Here is a 24976-nt window from a genome sequence, read left to right as displayed (position 1 = left end):
TTCAGCTTCGCTGACAAGGTATGATTAGTAGTGGCTTTGCAGCTTGAAAGCCGTCTGAGCTTGCGTACTCCCAGGCTCGGCTCCGCACAGCAGACAAGTCAGCTCGACCAACGAGGCTTGGAAGAGAGGAGAAGGAGACGGGGGAGAGCTCAGCCACGCGTCCACGTCGCCTCTTTGACGACCGACCAAGCCGACATCACGTTCACGTTCGCAGTAAGAAGGAACACGGAGTAGGGAGGCCGGACTCTGGCCCGCCTCGCCGTGACGACAGCCGGCCTTGGCTTTGTTTCTCTTTCCTCCCGCCATCTATATTTTTTTTTTCTCCCCCCCCCCCCCCCCCCCCTCCTCTCTCTATAGCAGTCCCTAGTCATCCGAGCGATCCCCAATTTCGAATTCTCATTCTTCGGTGAATTGAATTGGAAAAAGTTTCTCCTCACTTCTTTCTAGATCTTGGCTACCTGCCCACCTAGCTAGGTACCCGAGGTATTTTACGCTTTACACACAGAATCCACCCCCCACTTTGTCTGCTGCTGCCCCTCCCGTTGCGACTTGAGGCTCTCGCACGGTGCAGTGCCGCTACGCTACGCTAGGTACGCCCGTTCAATTGAGGGTGAAGCTACTGTTTGTGACGTCGATGCGCCTCGGCATCCGACCAACAACCACCTTGAAGACGAGACAGCGAACACATACCTACACGGAGTATTGCCACGCACCATCCGCAGACAGACACATACACCCACGCGCACACACACACACACATACGGATGCACCTACCACACACTACGACCCAACACCCACCGGTTCAAGGACGAACCCCAAAAGGAAAGTGGGCTGAGCGGAAACACGACGGACGCAACCATGTCCATCAGGATAGCGCTCGACAATGCGCCCGAGTTCTTCACCAACCTCGACTCCGTCACCGGCCGCGTCGTGCTGCACCTGAGTCGGCCCGAGCAAGTCGGCGGCATCGTCGTCAAGCTCGAGGGCGAGTCCAAGACGGCCCTCGGCCTGCCCCAGGCCTACGACGACCGCGCTCCGCGACCCGGCGGCGGCCCCGGAAGCATCGCCAGTGAGAATCACAAGATCCTCTACCGCGTCGCTCAGGTCTTCCCCACCTACGATGAGGACCTCGCCGGCGGCAGCTCCAGCTACTCCCAGAGCTACATTCTCCAGGGCGGCCAGCACGAGTTCCCCTTCACCTTCAAGCTGCCCATCAACAACGCCTGCAGTGACCCCGTCGCCATGTCCAAGATCGGAGGTATCGGCGGCTTGGGAGGCTTCGGCGCCGGCATCGGCCCTTTCGGCCTCGGAGGCGCCCGCGTCATGGACGGGAGCAAGCAGCTGTTCCTCCAGCACGTCACCAAAACCCTGCCGCCCTCCTTCACCGGCTTCCCCCGCCAGGCCGAGGTCCGGTACTACATCAAGGTGACCATCCAGCGACCCGGCTTCCTGAAGGAAAACTGGCGTTACCAGATCGGCTTCAAGTTCATGCCTATCGAGCCGCCCCGGCCCCCAGCCACGACGCAGGAGGCCTTTGCCCGACGGCCCTTCACCTTCAAGCCGCGTGCGCAAGGCCTCCAGAAGAAGTCGTCCCTCTTCTCCTCGAGCAAGGACGACGCCGCCGACTCGGCCGCCCTGCCGCCGTCCATCGAGCTGTCGGCGCGCCTCCCGCACCCGCCCATCCTCACCTGCAACCAGCCCATCCCGCTGCGGCTCATCGCCAAGAAGCTTGTCCCCTCGCACGAGCAGGTCTTCCTGACCTCCATCCAGATCGAGCTCGTCGGCAAGACGCTCGTGCGGTGCCACGACCTCTTCAACACCGAGACCAGCAAATGGATCGTCGTCACGCAGACGGGGCTCAGCGTGCCCATCCTCGGCGACCCAACCTCGGAGGACCTCTCGCTCGAGTCCGTCATCCCCGACGACCTGTGGCGGAACATCCCGCTGCCCAACACCGTCGCCCCGTCCTTCGCGGCCTGCAACCTCCAGCGCCACTACGAGCTCGACATCCAGCTGGGGCTGTGCTGGGGCAAGCCGCCCAGCCCACGCGGGTTCCTGAGCTCGTCCAAGGAGAACCCCGCGGCGCAGTCCATCTTCCTGCCGCTGCACTTTTCCAAAGTTCAAATCTACTCGGGCATCGCGCCGCCGCCGCAGCTGCTGGCGGCGCTGCGGGCGCAGGCCAACAGGCCCAGCGCCGCAACGCTCAGCGTGCCGCCGAGGCTGCCCCCGCGGACGGCGCAGTCCACGCCCCTGATGCCGACGCAGCAGTATCGTCCCGGACAGCAGCGGCCACCCGCGGCAGCGGCAGCGGCAGCAGGATCGCAGGCGCCGCAGTATGACCCCCTATACCCGCCTCAGATTGGCACGCCCGGAGCCGCCGTCTTCGACGAGGCGCCGCCAAGCTACGACGAGGCTTTGGCCGCGGGTGCGTCGGGCCCAGAGGAGAGGCCGGCGTACAGCGGTGTGACGAACGAGAATGCCCCCAGTCAGATCCCGGAGAAGAGCTAGACGCGCCAAGGATGGACAAGATATTCTTCAAGTGGGAAGAGGTAGGAGGGGCCCGGAGTGTTCGGGGTCTGGTGTGAAGCGGGGTTCGGAGGAGTTGGCGTGGTTTTTCTTTTTCAAATTTTTATTTTTTTTCATTAGATCAAAGTACTGCATGGGCAAGCGACATGGCATGGGTTTAATGCTGGTATGACTTAATTGACTTGACTGACCTGAGGAGAGAGAGGGAGGGAAGGAAAAGCAACTAGACGACAGGAAGCCGAGGGCGGAGTAAGATGGGCCGGTGGCGGCCTTTTTTGCGTTTTTGTTATATACCATGTTCCAATCCTACGGGACATTGCCTCAACCCATCACCGTCTCCCACCTGTCCGCGACTGTCTGCTCATTCCCATCGAAGAAAGCTATCCGCTGGGCTCGGAAAAGAAGGGGGGGAGGGAGTAGAAGGACTCAAGGCTGGTGAAAGGGGTGGTGGGCACGATCAGCAACGGCTGCCAACGAGGGCCGACGTTTGGTGCCGACCTCCGCCGCCTCCGGCAGCGCCAGCGCCACCACCACCACTTTCTCTGTCTGCAAGGCTGTTCGTCGTTAGCCTCGGGGGGGGGCTTTGCTTCCTCTTCGAGCTTCCAGGCATGATATGGTGCGCCCGAGGAGAGCCTCCGAGTGTTCGAGTACCTCTTTCCCCGCCTAGGCCTAGTGAATGGGCATTACTTTTCCTCCATCACGAACTTATCCGGCTTTTTCTTTCTCTTTTTTTTTCTTCTTTTTGTCGGGGAGTCAGAGAATAAGTGTGTTAAGTATCTAACGCTTTTCGATAAAATGAGTTGGGGTGCACGGAACGACAACCTAGAGCAAATCCGTCGCGCTACCTACAGTCTATACAGTCTATCGGATGACGGGGGAATAGATGTTGGGACGCAAAACCTCGAAAAAGGGGGGGGGATACGCGGTGTCAACAAACGGATCCATGGGGTGTCGTTCGAACCAACAGATCCCACGTTGATCGTCATACGTACAATTACATGAGGCGGCCGACGTTTACCGCTCTTCGACCCACCTCTTGGACTTCTCGCCTCGGCTTCATCCCGTCCTCTCCATGCACAAAGACCTGAACTATATCTCGGTCGATAATATGCCAATGTCTCACCCGGCGGTGACGCCTTAACCCCTCCCCCTGTTCTATGCTCTCGTATACTTACACAAATGTCTAGTCGCGCTTACACCATATCCCCAGCCTTTTTTCAGACGTGATCCCGTCTATCCCACAGACGCATCGTACATCCACCCTGCCAACTGGCCCAACCGCCCCCGCCCCCCTCACAACCCTTCTTTGGCCAACATGTCGGCGATGTCCAGGTAAAACGCAACGGCGTTGAACGTTCGCGTCTGCCCCATCCACACCTTGCGGAGCGTCCACTTGAGCCTGTTGGACCAGTTGATCAGGTCTAGGTGGCTCACATCCAGCAGTGTGCCCTTGTAATCCCCCCACCGGCTGCTGGCCACGCTTACCAACCCGTCGTTGGCCCCCTCGGCCTCCTCGAGGATCCGGTGGCTCTGCCGGAACGGGCTCAGCAGGGGCGGCCGATCCGTACACGCCCCGTAGCTAAAGTAGCGCACCTCGTCGCTGTCAGGCGTGCGCGGGTTGAACTCCTCGGCCATGTACTTCTGCGTCAGCTGCTCGAACGCCTGCGTGCCCAGCCCGGCGCGCTCAATGAGGCCGTACAGGTTCGCGAGCCTGATGGGCCCGCGCCCGTCTAGCAGAAAGTCGGCGAAAGCGCTGCCGCGATGCGGCGTGGCGACGGTGACGAGGCTCATAACCTTGACGTTGGCGGGCTTGAGGTGGGAGATCATGTAGCGCGCGTCGAGGCCGCCCATGGAGTGCGCGACGATGTTGACAGCGCGCCCGCCCGCTTTGGCGGCGATATCGGCGCTCAGCTTGGCGGCACGCTCCTCGATGGAGCCCGACGGTGGCACCGACGTCGTGATGATGTTGGAAGGGCCCGAGAGCGTCCTCAGCGACTCCGAGATGCCGCGCCAGTAGTGGATCGGCGGGACGTACGAGCCCAGGCGAAGCTCGGCGAAGCCCATCAACCCGTGGGCGAGGACGATGGGATGCCTGGGTGTCTCTGTGTAAGTGTCAGTGTGTGTGTGTGTGTGTGTGTGTGGGCCACTCGTATTGGGGCTGGGAGTCACAAAGGGAACGGCAAGATGGGGGAAACGGATCGGACGAGGAAGAGGGGGGTGGTACCATAGTGTTCTCTGACCACGGCAAATTCATCCGATATCTGTTTGCCCAAGTCTCTGAACCTCGGGTCGCCGTCGTGGTGCTTCGACCGCAAGGTCGAGGCGGAAAAGTATCGGCTGCTGCCTGCCAATGCAAGAGGGCGAAGCAAGCGAGGAGACGCGGTTGGCGCACGAATGAGCCCGGGGGATGGCGCGCGAGGGCAGCACCTCGTCAGGCATGCGCTGTTCATGGCATGGGGGGGGAGCGACGACAACGGTGAGGAGTAAAAAGGGCGGGCTGACACCCAACTCAACTCAGGGGTGTGTGTGTATATGTGTTTGTGCGGGCAAAGATTAGTTTTCCAATGTACGGTACTTCCTCTCTCTGTCTTTCTTTGTGTGCCCCTCTTTTCTCCGTGTTGGTCGGCTGTAATGGATAATCAATCAATCCCTGTCGATGGCTTTCTCTCTCCCTCACTTTCTCTGTGGGTGTATGTGTGTGCGTGTGTGTCTCAGCTGGCGAGGTGGCAATAATCTCTTTACCGTCGACAAATGGTGTGTGGACTGGCCATGCGGAAACGAAGGAAGAAACGCGCGCCGGGAGGGACAACAAGATGCGGTTGCCAAGGATGTTTAAGCGCCCGGCTTTTTGACGTCACGCAGAACCGCGGCCGCGAACGGCTTAGCGCGATCGGGGGTCTCCCGGCCGAGGGATCCACTAACCGCGGCGGCCGCTAATGATTAGTGGACGGATGCGTCCCGCCCGCACATCACCGTGCATACGCCAGAGGCTCGTCGTGATCCTCCTCCCCTGCACACCTCGTCGTTGCCGTCCTCCTTCTCCTCCTTCCCCTCCTCCTCCCCATCCTTCTCATTCTGGCCGTGCGATCCGCGTCCAGACGAGATGACAAGGGTGCGGGATGCATGTGCTGCAGAGCCATGCAAGGAGCATCCCGAAAAGTTTGTCAATATCGATCGTGTGTGTCGGCATCAGGTCGTGGCCACAGAGTTCCGCCCCTCCTGCCCCCCCCCGGGGGGTTCCTCTTTCAGCAAAAAACTTTCGGCCGGCCAGTCATCCGACAGCAGGTTCATCTCGTTCTCATCGAGCTATGAGGGCGGCCGCATCGTGCACCCTGCAGTGCCCGCGCACACAGTTTGTTGCACTGTGCCTGTCATGATAAGAGGGGAAATCTCTGGTGTGGCGGCCATCGCGATCCTGTGGTGAACTGCCTGCTCTCGCATCCTCTTTTCCTTTTGCATACGGCCAGTAGCGGCGCTTGATCGACACAAGAGATGACTACCCCGAAGCCGTCAACACAGGACAGGAAGCTCGTAACCGGGCTCTGTCGTTAAAGAAGGTCTGGTCCACGCGGGCGTTAGGTATTGGCCCTTTCGCAAATGATATGGCGTCGTTGGCAGGTCCCCCGCTCCTGGGGCCACTTCCTGATTGCCTCCCCCCAATCCCCAACTTGCTCGAGCCAGTGCCTTGTGCGGCGTAGCAGCTTTGGGTTCAAGGACTGGCTGATAATCAACAAGCTCGACACCCTCCCGCAGCCAAGATGTAGGGCAGATGGGGGGCAGTGGCCGTGGCCTCCATTGGACGAGCACCCCTGCTCGCCGGCCATCATTGACCAACATGGGCTTATTGAATGGCCCTCCAATGTAACCTCCTCATCTGCGCCGTCCGTGGGTAAACAGGCCGCGACCGCCAAATGCTCCAGGACGATTGGCTTATGGTGCCTGCTGAAGAGGGTCCGGATCTGCAAACATTTCGCCTGTTGCACCAACGAACCGTTCCGCCGGGACGACTTCGTCCTTTCACACCCATCGCCTACGCCCGCACCCAAACCCAAGCCTGTTGATCAGTTTGTTTGCCTGCCTGCCTGCCTGCCCTCCTGATGACTTGCTGTCAAGAGCTGACCAGTCGATTCTTCCTTTGCGTCTGGGTCAAAAAGAAAAAGCCACTCAGCCCTACTGGCTGTCTCTCTGCCTCACGGCGATGCCAGCTGTCTTTAAACATCATCATCCGCGTGCGATTAGACTGAGAACAACAGACCTTGTAAGACTCATCCAGTTAGAGGTTGACTGAAGAAAGTTCTTGTTGGTACAACGTCTCTTCCGTGGTGGATGTACCCATAACGGATGGCACCCGCGGAAAGCTGATGGTGTGCCCGTTTGGATCGACCCCGGCCTTGCTCCTGCGTGAACTTGCCATCCCCGTCGGGCCGCTCTTCTCCATTGTCCATCCCCCCCCCACCCGCAAGCATTCTCGTCCTATTCAACAGTAGCTATTGTGCAAACCGGCTTGCTGGGAATTGGAAAATGCTTAACCCATTCCTCGCCGGTCCTCTGCCGCGTGTATATATCCCCAGCGCCCGGCGCGCTTCTCCCTCTCCTGCTTGCTCTTCTGGTGTGCCCAGCCATTCGATGGTGAAGCGACGCGACAGTTATTGTCGCTTGCCAAGCGGAACAAGAGCACAATGACAGGCAACTGCGGAGACCACGCGTGTCCCTACCCGGGGGGCTATACCCACTACTCGCCCTCTGTCATCGGCAGTGCCATCTTTCTGGTGGCCTTTACGTTGCTGGTGCCTTTGTCTCTCTATCAAGGCTTCCGTTTCAAGACCCCCCTATTCGCGTTAACCCTGGCGACTGGTCTTCTTCTGGAGGTCCTGGGCTTTGCGGGAAGGGTGAGGCTTCGAGACAATGGCGCCAGTTCAGCCTCGTTCTTCCTCTGGCTTCTCGGCACCATCTCGGGCCCAACACTGATCGCGGTGGCCATCTGCCAAATCCTGCCTCATATCATCGCCCTGTACGGCCTTGGTATTGGGTTCACGCGGCCGAGGGTCGCAGTCTTGCTCCTCGCCTTCGCCCTTGTTCTTGTTAGTGCGTTGGAAATTGCCGGTGCTGTGTCTACCGTTTTTGGGCTCGGCGGCGTCCAGGTAGGAAGGAGTCCGCCGCTTTACTTTCGAGAACCCTCATCGTTAACCGATTACTGTAGACATCATCCATCCTACTTGCCGCTCTAGGCGTCCAGGTCCTGGCACTGTTGCTCTTTGTGGGTCTGTTTCTCTGGTTCACCCAAAAGATTCCAGACCCGAAGCATGTTGCCATATACCAAGCCCCACGATTCAAGAACTTCATCAAAAGTGAGTTGTCAGACTTCCAACGGTGTCGAGCTTTGACCTAACCACCCCAAACTAGTGATACCAATCATTGCTGTGGCCTTGATCGGACACACCATATACCGTCTCGTCGAGTTTTGGAACGGCCTCGACAGCCCTCTTCAGCGTTCTGAGGCCGCATCCCTAGTCATTGGCGGTGCTTTGCCACTGCTGGCGTCCGCGATGTTGTGCGTATACCATCCTGGTGCCGCATTTGGCCGGGCATGGAACCTGACCTCTCCACGTTTGCGTTCTGCATCGTTCCGGCCACGTCGTCGGTCAGCCCCATCGCCTCTTCAATCGCCCACTGTGCGTTGGGACGAGCACAAGGGGCCGCGTCAGCCGGGATTCACCACCTCGCACTTTCCAGACAAGAAGATGTCGCCTGTCGGTGTTGGTCCAGTCCCGTTAGGACAGTCCACTATGGCAAGCAAGGTCGCCACCAGTCCTGGCGAGAGATCGGTGACTTATCCAAGCCCGATCGCTTCAACACACAGGCTGAGCCCAACCTTCCACAAGACGAAGCAGCAGTCGGCGAACCCGGATCGCCACAGCACCAGATCGAATGTGAAGCCCATGGTCAATAGCGAAGAGTTGTGGTAGACCAATAAGATAGTTGCCAAGGCCGGGATGGAGTTGAATGTGAATGTTGACATGTACACGAGAGCGTACAGCCTCTCCTTTTCGCGGTAGTGTGGCGTTTTTTCAGTTTTTGGGTCGGACATTTGGGTTGGGCTTTTTTTTTGTCTCCTTCGGGCTTCTACGGATGAGCATATTCCGTTCTTGTAGATACCTTGGACAGTCAGAGTTGATCTCAGTTTGGGTTGTTCCCCATGGCTTCTCCTTATCGGGTTGTCAATAGCTTCATAAATTCCGAGCTCCCGTAGCTTTCCTCCACAGGAAGTACGTCAGACCAAAGAGGGCACCACCAATGTGTCCAGCGTGCCCTACTCCGGTTTCTCGGTCGGTACCCAAGCAGTAGGCATCCACGGCGAACATGCCTAGGACGACGACGCGCAGCGGAAGCATCTGGTTCGCTCCAGAGAGGCGAACCTCAAGCGTGGGAAACATGCACGCCAGCGCTGTTCCAAGGCCGGTCAGAACGCCGCTGGCCCCTACAGCGGTTCTTTCCACCATGTTTTTGGCCCCGCGCCGGTGCCTGGCATTGAATATATGGGCATAACTGGCGGCAAGACCGCTGCCCATTGCGAGGAGAATAAATCGTATAGGCGAGATTCCTAGCTGATAAAAGGATTCCCCGTAGGTCTTGTATGTTGACATGTTGACGAAAAGATGCAGTGGTTGAATGTGACTAAGGGCTGAGGTGAAAAGAGTGAGCAGGTGAGGGTCGCTTGGGCTGAGCATGAAATATCGATGCAAGAAGTCGGATAGGCGCCTCCGATTGATCGGGAGCGAAGAGAAAATGGGATGGAGGGCCAGCAGCCATGCGAGATGCACGGCAACGTTCATCAGAGGAATACCGTAGAGGATTGCAGTCCAAAGTACTCCGAGATTGCGAGGTCCAAAATGTGCAGGATATCGAAGACTCGAGAATGATGCCATTGTGAGATCAACCGATATTGGAGGTTAGGCGGCAATGAGCAGAAACTATCGAGAGGCCGGACGGTGGGAAGAATACTGGCATGAATCTGACCCGTGCGTGTTTTTCAAATGTTTCTTGGGTTTGGTCATTCCTCCGCCTAGTTTGTGGAAGGAAGAAAAAAATTGGCATGGAGATGTCGAACAATATAGAATGTCGATGTCAACATCCAAAGTGAAATTGAATCTCATCAGGTCTCCCGGGGCAGTTGATCCGTGCACTTGTCGACCCCTCCAAGACCGTGTCTTACTTGTCAAATCGACACTGTACGTGCAGCAGCATTTACACAAGAAAAGAAACCTACCACATGCACCTTTAGTTCCTGTGGTTCATGCTGGCTCAACATGGAATTTACAAACACGCGTTTCGAACTCGGAGAGGAGCAACTGACTTGGTCTTGACATAACCTCCTACGCTCTCGTAAGCTTCCTATATCTAACCACTAGCATTCTTTCCTTCATTTGCCGTATCTGGCGTGTCGCTGAGATCGACATCGAACATGAGGTCTCTCTGCTGGAGGATTCGTCCTCTGTCCTGTCCCTTCTCCAGATCTACCATCTCGATGCGATCCGCCGGGCTTCCCTTGGGCTGGTTTTCTGAAAGCTCGCTCCGAAAATTGCTCGAGCTGCGCGGCGACCCGTTCACGACACTTTTTTTGTTGGGCGGATTCGCGGAGATGGCCGTATCCGTCCTACTCCTCCAAGTTTTGCTTTGCGGCTGACCTCGCAGCCCCATCATGGACGACGCATGTCTGATCAATGGTTGCAGCGCCGGAAAGCAACCAACCCAAAGTCCGACGTGGACCTCGGCATCAGTCCATATTGCAATATGCAGCATCTTGTATGTTCTGCCTTGGTGTCAGTGGCCCACCCAACTGTCCAGAAAACCCCGAGCAGCGCTCGTCAACGCCAGTAGCACTTACGTGTTATCGCTGAAGTCGGTGGTGAGAATTATGATGAACCGAGCGATACCAGTCGCGACAGCGAATATACCGAGAGAGAAAACGAGCAAGATCTGAATCGCTTTGATGCCCATCTGGCGGTAGCTCGCAACGACCCAGAGCGGGAGGGCCACCAGCATGAAGTCGACGAATATCCAGATGATGGACTGCGAAAGCACCATCAAGCGCTCATCACGTTTGTCTCTACACTGCCTCCAAGAAGCGGCATAGTTGAAGACGTCGCTATATCAATGCGTCAGCAACGAACCCATTTTCGAATGAGAGTTGGCCACTTACGGTATTTGCGAGCATTCTGTCAACATGAAGAAAACCCCAGTCAGGCTCACAGCTACAACGATTGTGCTGAGGCCGTATAAAAGCCATCTGTATACCCCTAGCAGCGCTGATCAGCACAAAACGCGTCTTTGGGTTGGTCAGTTTCGTACTGTTTTTGCTTAGGCGAGGCAGAAACGCTAGGATCGCTAATCGAACTGCTCCTGAGGCGATGAAATGGATGAGCTCCATGATGGTAAGCCTCTGTTGTCGTGTGTCAGCTCTCCGGGCTTTCCGAGTTGAGTAGAGGGACTTGCTCACCATGGTGAATTGAAGGAGCGTCTCTTGAGGTACGTCTTTCATCTGGGCACCCGTGCCGTAGTGGGTTGTATCCATCTCGAGGGCCGAGAGCGTCACACAGAGTGCCTGATCCTTGTGTTAATATGTCTTTGCAGGTTCCCGCGAAAGACACGCTGGCCTACCCAGGCGATGGTTGCAATTAGGTCATCCCATCCTAATGCCTTGACCAAGAACCCCCGCACGGAGAGGCGGAGGAATACCAATACTGTCGACACGATGATCAAGGCCAGATTCAGGTCGAAGATGTGGTGCCCGGCAGAGTCTGGGTGGTACAAAAAGGATCCATTAAAAGCCGTCATGTCGAATTGGTGCAGCTTGCCGTTATACCTGCTGTGCCTCAGATGGTTCGAGAGTGTTGCCAAAACTGGAACCGTAGGGAAGGATCCATGCCGAAGTTATGAATGGCTCTGGGTCGCTGGCAATCAACTCGTACCAGCCACGTGGAACACAGAAACGTACGAACTATGAGCTCATTTGGCACCAGATAGGCACACACCAAGACATTTTGGAAGCAACTCAAAAGCTCGTTAACAATTTCCCCCAAGGACGGATGAACAACAGGAGGCCGACCTAGCCCTCGAAGCCACGGCGAATGGGGTCGATGATATGGTCTAGATAGCTAGAACACCGAAATCGCCGGACGCCACCGACCCACAAAGAAGAGAGGTTCAGCCCCAGACACAGAAGCTTCCTTTGCCGCTGAAAGAGTACAAACGATCAGTTTGATCGACCTTACAGCATATTCCGTAACCATGGAGTTTGGTGTTGGTCTTCGAGGCTTCTCAACGCCGCGTGATTTCCAACCAACTACCACCCGTCACTGTCTTGGTGTCGAATGGGAGTTCGCCCTCCACACGATCTCAAGAGCATAGCTGATATCAGCGTCATGATGGGAGGGAGAGCATCGGGAGCTGTGTTGTTGAGTGAGACCTGCTGTTCTCGGGTGCTGGAGCAGGGTGTTTTCCGACGCCAACAAGGTGGCAGGCGGCTGCCTGTGCGCTTGGACCTCGTAAGAGACGGTACTGGGAACCGATACAGGAAATGCTTGTGGGAAGCTTATTTAGGCCTTGGAAACTATTCGCCGCTTTCGTCGATACACAAGGTCTCGGATAATGGCACCACCTGGGTGATCTCAATGCACAGCCCCATGGCTCATAACGAATACCTAATGCTCACGTTTTCCTTGTCTACTTAGGGCCCAAACAGCTCCTGATGGAACTCTGACGTTCCTTAGGTAGCACGTTTGGAACTTTTCAAGCTATTTACTTCCACCGGAAACGACGGTATTTGCATTTCTCTCCATCCCCGCGTCTACGCTTTGCCTTGCAGGAAAAGGCATCTCCGCCAATCTAACAAGGACGGAACCTGCCGTCACTACACGGACCCCTCTCTGTTTGAGATCTAGAGCGATGAAGATGAACAGCTTGTTTGACGGCACATGTACTGACCAAGTGAATCAATCAGGTAATCAACTGGACCGGCCCAAACAACCATGTTACCCAGCCGCCTTATTGTTTGCGGCATTGTTCCATTGAACTCGCTGGTTATTTTCTTTCGGCTGGCCTGGGCAGCCGTCTTCGACGAATGCGGGCTTCGCTAGTCCATACCAATATATCGTGTCTTGATTCCGCACCCCGCCCTAGCTGCCGACGCCACTAATCTGCCTGCCCGGAGAGGCAAGCGGCTTTGAAAGTTCCCGAATCGAAGCTTCCACTGCATTGCTCAATTCACCACGCGTTATGCGCGTTGAAAGTTAACACGAGCCAATAGGGGTGCGAATAGAAGGGACTCCTCTTCCTTTGTTCGACTGGAGCCGACCTCCAACCAGAGCTCCTGCGTCAACGCTGAAATCCCTCCGTGTCGACTCTTTGTAGATGCGGCAAATAGTACGATGCTGTCATTTTTCCGGATAGGCAATAAGATCAGCATAAGCGGTACCTATTGATCCTCCCTTGGTTCGCAAACTTTGGTCCAGCCCAAAATAAAGCTGCTACGAAAAAAGAAAAGAGAAGGGAATACCCCCGGCGCCACCCGTCACACAGGAAAACCAACCAACACATCGCCGTTTTCGTCAAGACGCATGCACAGCGACACCGAGCTCTGGGGAACACGATTACCAGACGCTAGACGCCAAACGCCAAACACCAAGCCCTGCTCCTCATGAGTTGTCCTCCATCCGACGCCGCTGTCATCACCCGAACCGTAAACGCGCTCCTCCTGCGCACTCTCGCCCTGCTCCAGACGCCCCTATCCGCCCTGACGCTGCACCAGGCCCTGAACGCCGCTGACCAGGCCCTCGCGACGGCGTCACACTTCCACCGCTTCGACCTCGAGCCCCGCGCACACCTCTACCGCGGCCATGTCCTCCGCGCCTGGGGCCGTTGGCGCGCCGCGCACGCCGCCTACGTCCGCGCCGCCAGCGTGAGGGGCCACGGGTTCTCCGGTACGGACATCCGGGGCCTGACGGGGGACTGCCTTGCCATGATCCGGTTCGAGAAAGAGCGGGAGGCTAGGCTGAGACGGGCACACACCGCTGTGAAGGAAGGCAGGAGAGTGTCGAAGGTGGTCCGGTTTTCAGATCAGCAGAGGGTCCCTGTTGTCATCTGCGACGACCGCGACGAAGACGATGAGGGAACGCGGCCCGATTCGAGTTCCAGTGAGATGCATCTCATCCTGGACTGTAATGGGGAGGTCGTCGGCCACCGGGAGAGTCTGCCCGACCTACGGACTGTACGGGGCAGGTCGGTTTGCAGGTCGCCAACGACATGAGCAGGGGTGGGAGGGGGGACGAGATTGTGCTTGAACTTTGTTACGATTATGAACCAGGAGAACAGGGCCCTCGGGAAGAAAAGAGAGAGAACCGAGCCACCTGGCTGGCTGCAAGGAATCCGAATGACAGAATAGAACCGATCTCGTGGGCCGATTATCTGGCACCCCCTGCCCCGGACTTCTTTGTCAACTCAACCCCTGGGAGGGGGGAGGACAAAATGCTCGCAACAATTGTATAGCGATTTGATTGATTTGGGGAAGCATAGACACCGACACCTTTGAGCCTCGCAGGCCCCTTGAATCGCCCTCCCTGCAACGTCGCGGTCCTGAAAGAAGATGTTGCAAGTCACGTCTCGGACCCTAAAGATTGAAAATGGCATCGGGAGCCCAGCATGTCCAAGTATCGTAGAGTGCTCTCTATTCTACCTTTCTCCATTAACGTACTCTCTCTCTCTCTCTCTCCATCCCTAAGCTGTCTGTTCTAAGCCGGCACGATCAAACCCTCTCCATTCCGTATGTATCTTGCAGTGTCCCTGAGAGACCATGCCTGGAAATGATGGAAAGGCAAACCCGGCCAACAGGGAAGAAGTCCGTAATCCCGGCGGCAACGATCAAGACAGTCCCATCACTTTTGATGCCGCCAAACACGGCGCCTCCGCTTCCGGGTCCGAACACACAAATGTGTCAGACCACACTGCCGAGCCCGCCTCGGAGACCGGCGGGAACCAGAGCGGACCCTCGACGACTGATGAAGCGACGGCGCAGGAGAAAGATGCCTCTATGAACGACAGAGACACTACAACTTTGCCACAACAGGCGCGCCCGGATGAAGACGCGGATGCCGGGCCGAGAAGCACCTTGGCTGTTGATATGGAAGACCCTAGGGCTTGGTTCCCCTCAGCTGTGCGGCCTGCGCTACCGGAGCTACCAGACGACACTGTATCATCTTCTCGACTGACCGGGGCGGAACTAGGGGGTTCTCAGAGGGCTGGGTGTTCGAACCCCAAGCTCCACGAAGGAGGACCGCGACCAGAGAAACCAACCGCTTCTTCCCCAGAAGACACCGCTTTCATTCTCGGCGAAGAATATAAGGGCTCGAAAAACGTCTCCGACCTCATCTACGACGCCGTTTCAGAGTCAATCTTCGAGGCCAAGCCGAGGCCCCTTTCATCCGTACCGCACGCCCCCGGTGCCGCGATCGCGGAATCTCAGCCCGACATCACTGCCGCGCGGAGAGGAATGAGTGCCTTCTCGAGGGGTTCCGTAGACAACAAGGCCACCGGCTCCGTGGACGACCGCGGCCTTCTGCCCTCGCTGATGGCGAAGAGGTCGGCCTCACCCCTCTCTGCATCCGGTCACTATAATCCGAGGGAGACGGGCCGGCATGAGGGACGTGAGAGCTCTAGGTGGAATATCTCCGACGGTGAATCGGAGGAGGGAGCCTTCTCCTCGATGCTTGGCGCGGATGTCCCAGCACCCCTGAGAATCCCCGGACGAAGTCAGGCTACCGACAAGACGCAGAAAACCCAGGGAAACCGAGGACTCCCGAGCGAGAATCCTTCGTCGGGCCAGGGCGAAGCCCAGCCAACCGTTATCATGCATGCCCCGATCCCAACCGGGCCGGTACAATTCAGCGTCTGTGGATCACCGGTCCACGCCCCGGAGCCCCTGGCGTCCAACCCGCCCCTATATCAATCCCAAACCTCGTCACGAGGGACCATAACTCCAACTCAAGACCGCTTCCGGGCTTACAAGCTCGAGCCGCCCCGCCACGGGCGCGGTTTTGACCACCGCCGCGCCCGCGCTCCGGACCCTGGCATGCCTGCACGCACTCACCTCTTCGTCACGCCTCAGCCTCTCTCCAGCGCCGAGCACAGGCGCATCATCGAGGCGTACAACGTGGCCTTCGACGCCACCTCCGACGCCACAAAGACCCTCCTCTCGAAGCGGCACCGCTATCCGGGCTACACTCGCGACGTTGCCGCAGAGCGCCGCAGGCTCGAGTTCGAAGCCGTGACGGGGGAGAGCATGAACGACGAAGCCTACTACGCCCTCTTTGACCTCGAGACGTCCAACGACGGCATGCTCTCGGCGCTGCTGGAGTGGATGCAGGGCCGGACGTGGATCAAGGTGCCCTTTGTGAACCGCATCATCCACCAGGTGTGCCGGCTCATGTTCACGTCTGCGCAGGAGGAGGCGCGGCTGAGGCTCCGGTTCCAGCGGGACTGCGACCTGTTTCGTGACGAGGCCGACGGGGCGGACGAGAAAATCACGCTGGAGAGGATGCGGAACTCGTGGGAGCGTATGGACACCGGGGTGAGGGCCCAGCACCTATTCGCGAAGGCCAACGCGAGCGGCTTCCGGGACCCGGACAACGTGGAGCGCAACTGCGATCGCGACGCCGAGCGCTGGAACCCCCTGTCCCACAGGTTCACCTACCTCCTGCATGTCCGGGACGGCATCGAAAACGCCATCAGGAGCCGGGGCGGGGTCTTGGATGAGGACTTGGACCAGCTCGAGCGGATCTATCGCGACATCAAAGACATCCACAAAGAGACCAGCAGATACATGACCATCAGAAAGGAGAAGTCCAAGGACCCGGAGCTGTTCCGCAGCAACAACCGACGGGTGATGGACTTTGCGAAGTTTCTGGACGAGGACGTCAACACCGAAGAGCGCGTACGCGAGGCTACCACGGCCAGGTTCCTGGAGGCCGCCGCCCATCGAATGCGGTTGCGCGGCCGGCACGACTTTGCGATGGCGGAGGATCTCCCCGAGCCGTCAATTCCAGCGACCCTCTCGCCTGAGACGGTCAGCAGTCCGAGGATGGGCACCGTGCCGCCGGGCAGCGCTCAAGCGGGAGGTCTTGGGGACAGCGGCCCTGCGTCGTCTCAATCATTTTACAAGAGCCCCACAAGCTCTGCCGCTGGCCCATCTTCCCCTTCACAGGTTCCTGCTTACCCCCCTGCGGACCCTTATCCTACTCAAGGGAGTCGGGCTGGCGCCGACTCGCGGCCAAACTTCAAAAACCCGTGGGAGGAGGTTCGGCTGAGGCCGAGGGAATCGTGCACCCGTTGCCCGATGCTGGAACGGGAGCTTGAGGCCAAGCAGAACCAAATTGACGAGTGTCGCCGCGAGAAGCAGCTCCAGTCGGATGAGGTGAACAGACTCGAGGGGATTGTCAGAGCCATCAACGACAAGGACATGCAAGCAGCGTTCAAACACATGGACGGCTATCAAGACATGGTCCGCGCAGAGCTGCGCGAAGCTCTGCAGTTCATCGTATCGATGCTGGATGTAGAGGGCCAGCGCGCCCACGACCAGACAAGCATCCTTGAGGCGTCGCTCCGGTCCTGGCAGGCCGGCGGATCGAAAGAAAACGTCGTGACCGAGATCGAGCCGATGGCCCGGTCCGTCAAGCGACTAGCCACCTCGATACGTGACGCTGTGTCACAGATCACCAACCAGCTTGAGAAAGTCGATTCCGAGAAAGAAGTTCGCCTGCAGCTTCTTGAGAAGAACGATAGCCAGAGGCGTTCGCTTGAGCGCCTGAGAAAGGAAAAAGAAGACATGGAAGCGACCGCAACCGAGGCTGCAAAGACCATTCAGCAGCAGATGCAAGAAGAAAGTGACCGGCTCAAAGAACAGATTCGGCAATGCCAGAGCCAGCTCAAAGACCTGAGGAAAAAGCATGAAGAGCGAGACACGGACGATCCGCCGACAGCGGACAGCAGCATACAGGACCTGAAAGACCAACTAAAGAGAAAGGAGGTAGAACTGAGCGAGCTAGAGGCGGAGAACAAGGCCTTGGAAGAGCAGTTGGCAACTACCATGGCGAAAATCGAAGCTCTCAGCGAAGCCAAGGAGCAAAGAGACGAGCAGGTCAAGAATCTGGAGGAGCACCTCAGAGACCTCCAAATCAAGCTCGACGCCAGGGCTGAAACTGCCAAGTGGTCATGGTGGCCTCGCCGACACACCAGTGATTCCAACTTTGAAAACCAGCAAGGCGATAGAATATATCAGCTGCGTATAGAGTTGATCAAGGAGCTTGGCAAGACCGACCTGAAGCCGTATAAGAAAATCAACACAGAGAGGAGAGAGTTGCTGCCGAGCCTGGCACGGAGCGTATTATGGCCCAGGAAACTATCAGCGGCAAAACTGGAGCCTTACGAGGATTCCACGGTCTTTTGGAGACTGGCAGCATTCTCGAGGAGGAGAGGCGAAACGGTAGCAGCACTCGAGCGGAGGGATTTAGCAGAAGCATCCGAGAGGCTCGACAGTCTCCAGGCGTGGAACACGGAGATGGGCTCCTGGAAGACTGAAGCCCAGTCGGTGGAGGTTCTTCGAAGCATCAATTTCCTCCGCTCGTACGCCAACCTAGAGATTAGGAAGACTGAAGGGTTTGGCGCATCTTCGTCGCAGAGGCTCGAAGCCGCCAGGAAGCTCTTCAACCAGACGACCTCCTCGGACGGCACAGGTGGCCAGATGTCCTGGGATTCCTTGAAGGAGTGCCTGGGTTATCGATTGGATAGTCCTGAAGAGAAGCCAGTGTGCGAGTGCGAATACAAGCAACGGATTTGTGCGAAGCACAAGCAGCGTGGCGGAGCAAGGTATCATAACTTCGTGGAGGAGGAGGAGGATGACGATGCGCAAGAGGCCGATATAGAATTGACGCAGGAGGCGTACAACTCACTTCAACGCCATGCCCTGGCTTTGTAAGCGTGTGGGGCGGCGAGATGGTCCAGACGAACCTGCAGTCCGAAATAGAGCACGTAGGGAGGATGATCTGCAAGAGGGGGGCAAATGAGAGCGAATTCCATGTGCTTGTTGTTTGTTTACCCCGTCACTGTCACTGTCGATCTGTAATTCCCGGCGACTTGGTTGCTATCACGGACGGGTCGTCTCCTCGTCGTGGTGTTGAACGCACATTCTGCAACCAGTATTTGCAAGCCGAGAAATGGTCTACTGCGTACATGTGTGTTCCAGTCTTCGGCGGGGCCAAGTAAATCGTAATTTTTTTTTCTCTCTGTCAAACCGGAAAGCGGAGTGCTGATCGAGGCCTCTCCCGGGACGTTGGAATCTGCCAATGACGAAAATGCCCGAAAATAGGTATAGCTGAAATCAATGTCGGTACGATCGATGTACGATGTACTATTAGTAGGTAAGTCAGGAAGTCAAATCAGTGGATAAGGAGGCACGGGCAGTGGAGCCCCTCGGTTAGGAGGAAGTGGGGCGATGCATATCAGGGATATGTACCTGTACGGAGTACTCCGTACGGCGTATCGGCATACTCATCTCGTACTCTGTAGCTAGAGCACCTCTCATTCAACCTCTCTTTCGCGTATGCCAGTACCCACTACGGCAGCCTGCAGGGCGCACTGGTCCAAAAGTCAAAACTTGCCTAATTAGGGTGCGGGTCTGTACTAGGGCTACTACTAGTGTGCAGATAGTAGTAATATTACTTTATAGATAGTAATCTATCTGTATAGTAATTATAAGCCCTATACATAGGATTACTTAAGATAAAACCTATAGGATTTACACACACTTACGTATAGGTCTATACTTATTTATTACATACTATTATAAAATAGTAGTAAGGTGTCTTAAGAAGGATAACCTTAACTATTTTATAGTAAAGCTACTTAATAAATAGCACTTTTACTTATTTTATTCTCTTAATTTAACTATTATTTAAAAACTGTCTATAATTAACCTTACCTTAATTAATAAAAATACCTTTAAACTTCTAAAACCTTTTATAATTATCTAATTATAACTACCTAAAAATAATATAAACCTAGCTAAGTCTATACTATATATCCTAGATATAAAACCTTCTATAAGCTTCTTTATAGTAATTATTAAAGGCTTATAAAAGCATAAAGTAAGTATATAATAGATAAAGAACTAGCTAATTTAAGACCTAACTATCTATATTAATATTAGTCTTTAGGTTACCTTATATTATAAAGTAGATATTAATAGCCTTAGTTTTTACACTTATACTTATATCTAATACCTTAAGAAGTTTAATAAGAAGTTATAGTTCTTATTAACTATAAAGTTTACTTTATATACTAATATAATAAAGTGCCTTATTATAAAGTTTACTTTAGATAAGGCCTTTTTTAGACGTAAGTAAAAAGTAATTCTAATTAATATAAAGAACTTATTAGATATTTTAGAGTTCTATAACGCTATATATAAAGCCCTTAATCTCTAGACGTTTTTTTATAAGACTTTACTTTCTAGTAAAAAAAATAGCTTTATAATTACTCTTATATTAGAGATATAGATTAAGCTGCTTATCTTTATACCTTAAGTTTTAAAAAAGTAATAATTTAAGCACTACTAACTAAAACAGCTTACTACTTTACTATACTAAGAGGTCCTATTTATACCTATATAGCCTTATACTAGCTAGCTATAATCTATATCTTTAAGTAGTATCTAAACTAGAATAAAGTAAAAGCTAACACTTAAGGCTCTAAAGGTAAGCTTATAGGTAAAATTATAAAAGCATACCTACTTAAAGGTAGAGGCAGAAAAAAGTAAGGATTAGGAAGTAAGTATATAAGATACTATTAAAAATAAGGATTAAGTAAAGGATATATAAGATAGTATATAGGTTAGCCTAAAGGATACTTCTTTAAGTAATTTAGAATAATATTATTTACTTTTATTCTATTTATACTCTTTTAGGCCCTTCTATAAAGATTTACTATAAATTAATCCTAAGTATAATAAGTTATACTTTTATCTACTTAACTTTACTACTTTATTTCTTTAATAAAAAAACTTCTAGAGACGCTTTAGAGATAATATAAATCTCTAAGTGCTACTATAAGAAGTTATATACCTTAATATAAGGATATTTTAAACTATAAAATTCTATTATAAGTAGAAAAGTCTCTTTAGAACTAAGAATATCTTTATAGACCTATATTATCTATATAGGTAAGTATAGATTAAGATTTATACTATCTTATTAAAGAACTATAAGAATTTCTTATACTTTTAAGAGATTAACTAATTATATAAAATTAATTATAGAAGTTAGATTAGGCTAGTAAAAAAGTAACTAGGGCTAACTATAGACACTATAAGGCTAATTCTTTTATATCTAAATATAATAGTTATTCTAGAGGTATATAAAGTTAGAAAAGTCTTTATAAAGAAGTAGTATATAAATAAAAAGTAAGGTAATCTAATTAGAAAAAGAATTTAGGGAAAAAAGGTATAAAGACTATAGTTAATAAAAGAATACCTATATAAAGTGTTAGTATTTAGATATTAGTATATAGAGGGGGTAGTATTTACCTTTTATTATATAGATTAGGCCTAATATAATTAATTCTACTAACTTTTAATCTTAACGTTATAAATACTTTTACTAAATACCTAATAATTATAAAAGGTTATAGGAATATTAATATTTAGTTAAGATAGTATATGTTTTATACGCTTTTATAAAAAATACTAATACCCTCTTATAGTAAAAGTAACTTCTATACTATAGTCTAAATAAATAGTAAAAGGTATATACTTCTGCTTAAGGATAATAGATAAGTACTAAGTAAGTATAGATTAGGCTATATATATAGAGAATCCTATATAAAACTATATAATATATTAGGAGTATATATTAATAGTAGTATATATCTTAAACCTAAATAGAAGAAGCTTATTATAAGTATTAATTAACTAGATAAAGTTAGGCCTTAGCGTAGTCTAACCTTTCTATTAATATTAAAGCTCTTTTAAATGTTTCTATATATTTCTAAGAAAAACTTAACAATAGGCTTTATAAAAGACGTCTTAGCTAATAATATAGCTACGTTAGCGTATAAAGGTGTAAAGAAACTTATAGCTAAAATCTTAGACTATATTTACTATACTATCTACTAATAAAAGGTATTTAACTACACTATAATATACTACTTAGAGCTATTTAGGTGTTTAATAGCGCTATAGTAAATAGTATTTTTAGATATCTTTAAGGTTATATTATAAAATACTAAACCCCTTTATATATAAGGCAGTAAGAATATTTAGGTTAAAAAGTTAGTAGTTAAAAAAGAGCTTAAAAATACGTTAAAGTAAAAGGACTAAAAATTATATACAGACTTTATAGTAATAGTTAATTAAAAGTAGGAATTATTTAAATATTATAAGAGAAACTTAAAGCTAGTAATTTTCTATAAGATATATAATAATTAAAGCGTAAGTCTAGCTAGTAGCTAACTTTTCTTAAATAAGTATAAAATACTATATAAGATTATATACTAGGTAACTAGTTTATAGCATTTTAGGTAAAAAAAAAGAGAAATAGTTAATAATATATAGGTAGTTATAAGAGTATATAAGGGAAAAAGTATATATATAGAACTATAAAATTAGGTATCTAAAAGCATAGAAACGTAAAGGCCTAGGCAGTTCTAAAACTAGTATATAGATATATATATAGGTGCCTAGGCCTATAAAAAACTAACCTTATTTACTAAACTTTACGCTTTCCTATAAAAAACCGGCTAGGCATATACCGTCTTGCCTATATAAGTACCCTCCTATAACGCCTTATAAAACCCTATACTAATATATATCCTTTTACTAGGATCTATAAAAGATCTTAATCCCCTATTATCCTCTTAACTTTTCTATAAAGTTCTATAAAGTTAGTATTAAATTAGCTAGGATGTGTCTAGACGTATATAAGTACGTATAGATTAAGGTAACTAATTGTTAGCACAACAGGTAAGCTAGTCTCTTAGATAGAGAATTCTAGCTTAGGAGAATATAAGAGAGTATATCTCTTATATAAAGATATATCCTATAGAAGCAAGAATATAGGATAAAAAGGAGATATAAATGCTTATACCTAGGGTAAATAAATAGAGGATATAAGGATATATAGTTAAAAGAGAGTATAGTAGTTAGATTATTAACTATTTGCTTGCTTAGAGAGAGAAGGAAAGGAAACTAGAAACAGGAAGAATTCCAGCCCTTATATAGACCTATACAGCTTACTAGAATATTCTATACTTACGTAAGCTGCTTATAAATCAACCCTTAGTTACGTAATATAATAACCTTAAGTAAATAACCCTAACTTAAAACAATAACCTTATAGGAACAACAGAGGTAGAAGGTAGGATCTAGAGAGATCTTAGACATTCTAGTACCTTCTCTAATCTTTAGTTAATTACATAATCAGACATATTTACGTAATTAATATATATATTAATCTACTAAGTAAGTAAATTATAAATATATATATCTTATATATATATAACCTCTATAATAGAGGAAATATAAGATAAAGAAGTATAAGAATACTTAGAGATATTCTTACTTCTAATACTCCCTCTTTTGCTCTATTATAAAGTAAAAGTAGTTAAGTAAAAAAAGTTACCCTAGAGTTATGCAGTAGCATATAAGGTAAATATTAATAAGTATAATAACTTATTAATAAAAAATCCTAATAATAGTAAAAAAAATATACCATATATATAAGTATATTATATAGGCTTATTATTATTAAATAGGCCTATAAGCTTAACAAATTCTTAAAATTTAACCCTAGGAAGGGGTTTTATTAAGCTATCTACAGGCATAAAAGAAGTAGGAATATATTCTACTTCTATATTACCATTTTTAACTTCTTAACGTATATAATAATAATATAAGGCAGTATACTTAGTCCTTTAGTAATATTCTAGATTATAAGCTAAGCTTAAGGCTACATTATTATCTATTTTAATATTTATAGGGGTTATATTATACCCTATTTCAGATAATAAGCCTTTTAGCTAGACTACCTCCCTAATAGCTTCCTATAGGCTATTAAATTCAGCCTTAGTAGTAGATAGGGATATAGTTAACTGTTTTTTAGATTTCTAACTAATAGGGCCCCCTAATAAGGTAAAGATATAACTAGAAGTAGATTTTCTAGTTTCTTTACAACTTGCCTAGTTAGAATTAGTATATCCTACTAGATTAAGGGTATTATTAGAGTTATTAATATCTATATTACCTTGATAGGTAATATTATAATTAATAGTCTCTTTTAAATATTTTAAAATACCTTTTCCTTACTTAAGTAGGAATTCTGTTAGGTTATAGAGGTAACGAGAGGTAAAGGATACGCTATAGGCTATATTAGGCCTAGTCATAAACATAGCGTATATAAGGGAACCTATAAGGCGTTAATATTCCTTTAATAGGTCCTTAGAAGGAGTATAACCTTCTAATTTGTTACCTAGAGGGCTACTTAATATACCTGGAGATATAGGTATATTATTTCCTTTTGCTTCTAGTAGATTAAATCTTTCTAGAAGTTGTTAAATATAATAGGCTTAAGAGATAGTTATAGATCTTCTAGATCTATCTCTTATTATATAAAGCCCTAGAAATTTAGAAACTTCACCTAGGTCTTAAATCTCTATATATTTAGAGATTTTACCCTTTATATTTTCTATATACTTAATATCTTTATTAAGTATAAAAAAATCATTAACATAGGTAATAATATAATAAGGATTATTTTTATCTTAGTTATAATAAGTAGCTTTATTAGATTTTAAAGATATAAAACCTATATCTTTTAATATAGATTTAATCTTTAACTGCTACTACCTAAGAGCTTATTTAAGGCTATATAAAGCCTTTAAAAGTAATAATATCTGATTCTTATTATTTTCTTAATTTATAGTATTTAAATTAGGGTATTTATTAAAGAAATTAGATAAAGGGATATTAGAAGGGTCTATATATACCTCTTCTTCTAAATCCCTATATAGAAAGGCTCTAATAATATTAATTTGTTAGATTTCCTAATCTAAAGCTGCTGCTATAGCTAATAGTACCCTATAAGTAGTAGGGTTACTACCTATAGCAAAGGTTTAAAAGTAATCTAGCCTATATTTTTACTAGAAACCTCTAACATATAATTAGGCCTTATATTTATTAATATTACTGTTTAATATTAAATTTTTTCTTAAAGACCTATTTAGTAGTTAAAGGTACCCTAGAAGACTTATATGCTTTATTAGGGTCTACTGCTTTTAAAGTGCTCTTTAGATAATAGAAGCTAATTTCTTTATACATAGCTACCAACTAGAGGTCTTTTTTTAGGTCCGTCTA

General features: G+C 49.7%; 8 protein-coding genes across 8 annotated transcripts; 5 read left to right on the top strand and 3 right to left on the bottom strand.

The window, feature by feature from the left end:
• Positions 1–858: 858 nt before the first annotated feature.
• Positions 859–2508, top strand: GLRG_03488 (arrestin; the record flags this gene model as incomplete). The annotated part of the gene is made up of 1 exon (XM_008094173.1): positions 859–2508. One exon carries the CDS (start codon positions 859–861, stop codon positions 2506–2508), a length of 1650 nt encoding a protein of 549 aa, XP_008092364.1.
• Positions 2509–3819: 1311 nt separating this feature from the next.
• GLRG_03487 (triacylglycerol lipase) lies at positions 3820–4976 on the bottom strand (the record flags this gene model as incomplete). The annotated part of the gene is made up of 2 exons (XM_008094172.1): positions 3820–4628; positions 4751–4976. 2 exons carry the CDS (start codon positions 4974–4976, stop codon positions 3820–3822), a joined length of 1035 nt encoding a protein of 344 aa, XP_008092363.1.
• A 2229-nt stretch (positions 4977–7205) lies between these two features.
• Positions 7206–8492, top strand: GLRG_03486 (uncharacterized protein; the record flags this gene model as incomplete). Its single annotated transcript, XM_008094171.1, has 3 exons — positions 7206–7667; positions 7727–7874; positions 7930–8492. 3 exons carry the CDS (start codon positions 7206–7208, stop codon positions 8490–8492), a joined length of 1173 nt encoding a protein of 390 aa, XP_008092362.1.
• A 43-nt stretch (positions 8493–8535) lies between these two features.
• On the top strand, positions 8536–8733 carry GLRG_03485 (uncharacterized protein; the record flags this gene model as incomplete). Its single annotated transcript, XM_008094170.1, has 1 exon — positions 8536–8733. A coding segment is annotated over one exon (198 nt), but the record flags the coding sequence as incomplete, so codon positions are not given.
• Positions 8734–8753: 20 nt separating this feature from the next.
• On the bottom strand, positions 8754–9170 carry GLRG_03484 (rhomboid family protein; the record flags this gene model as incomplete). Its single annotated transcript, XM_008094169.1, has 1 exon — positions 8754–9170. One exon carries the CDS (start codon positions 9168–9170, stop codon positions 8754–8756), a length of 417 nt encoding a protein of 138 aa, XP_008092360.1.
• Positions 9171–9924: 754 nt separating this feature from the next.
• Positions 9925–11361, bottom strand: GLRG_03483 (uncharacterized protein; the record flags this gene model as incomplete). Its single annotated transcript, XM_008094168.1, has 6 exons — positions 9925–10336; positions 10412–10672; positions 10727–10823; positions 10876–10966; positions 11024–11128; positions 11185–11361. 6 exons carry the CDS (start codon positions 11359–11361, stop codon positions 9925–9927), a joined length of 1143 nt encoding a protein of 380 aa, XP_008092359.1.
• A 1861-nt stretch (positions 11362–13222) lies between these two features.
• Positions 13223–13831, top strand: GLRG_03482 (uncharacterized protein; the record flags this gene model as incomplete). Its single annotated transcript, XM_008094167.1, has 1 exon — positions 13223–13831. One exon carries the CDS (start codon positions 13223–13225, stop codon positions 13829–13831), a length of 609 nt encoding a protein of 202 aa, XP_008092358.1.
• A 543-nt stretch (positions 13832–14374) lies between these two features.
• GLRG_03481 (uncharacterized protein) lies at positions 14375–18550 on the top strand (the record flags this gene model as incomplete). The annotated part of the gene is made up of 1 exon (XM_008094166.1): positions 14375–18550. One exon carries the CDS (start codon positions 14375–14377, stop codon positions 18548–18550), a length of 4176 nt encoding a protein of 1391 aa, XP_008092357.1.
• Between the last annotated feature and the right edge of the window lie 6426 nt (positions 18551–24976).

This window comes from Colletotrichum graminicola (assembly GCF_000149035.1).
Source record: "Colletotrichum graminicola M1.001 genomic scaffold supercont1.10, whole genome shotgun sequence".
Lineage (NCBI taxonomy): Eukaryota > Fungi > Ascomycota > Sordariomycetes > Glomerellales > Glomerellaceae > Colletotrichum > Colletotrichum graminicola.
Note: the sequence above shows the minus strand (reverse complement) of the source record. Positions and strands in the feature narration are given on the sequence as shown.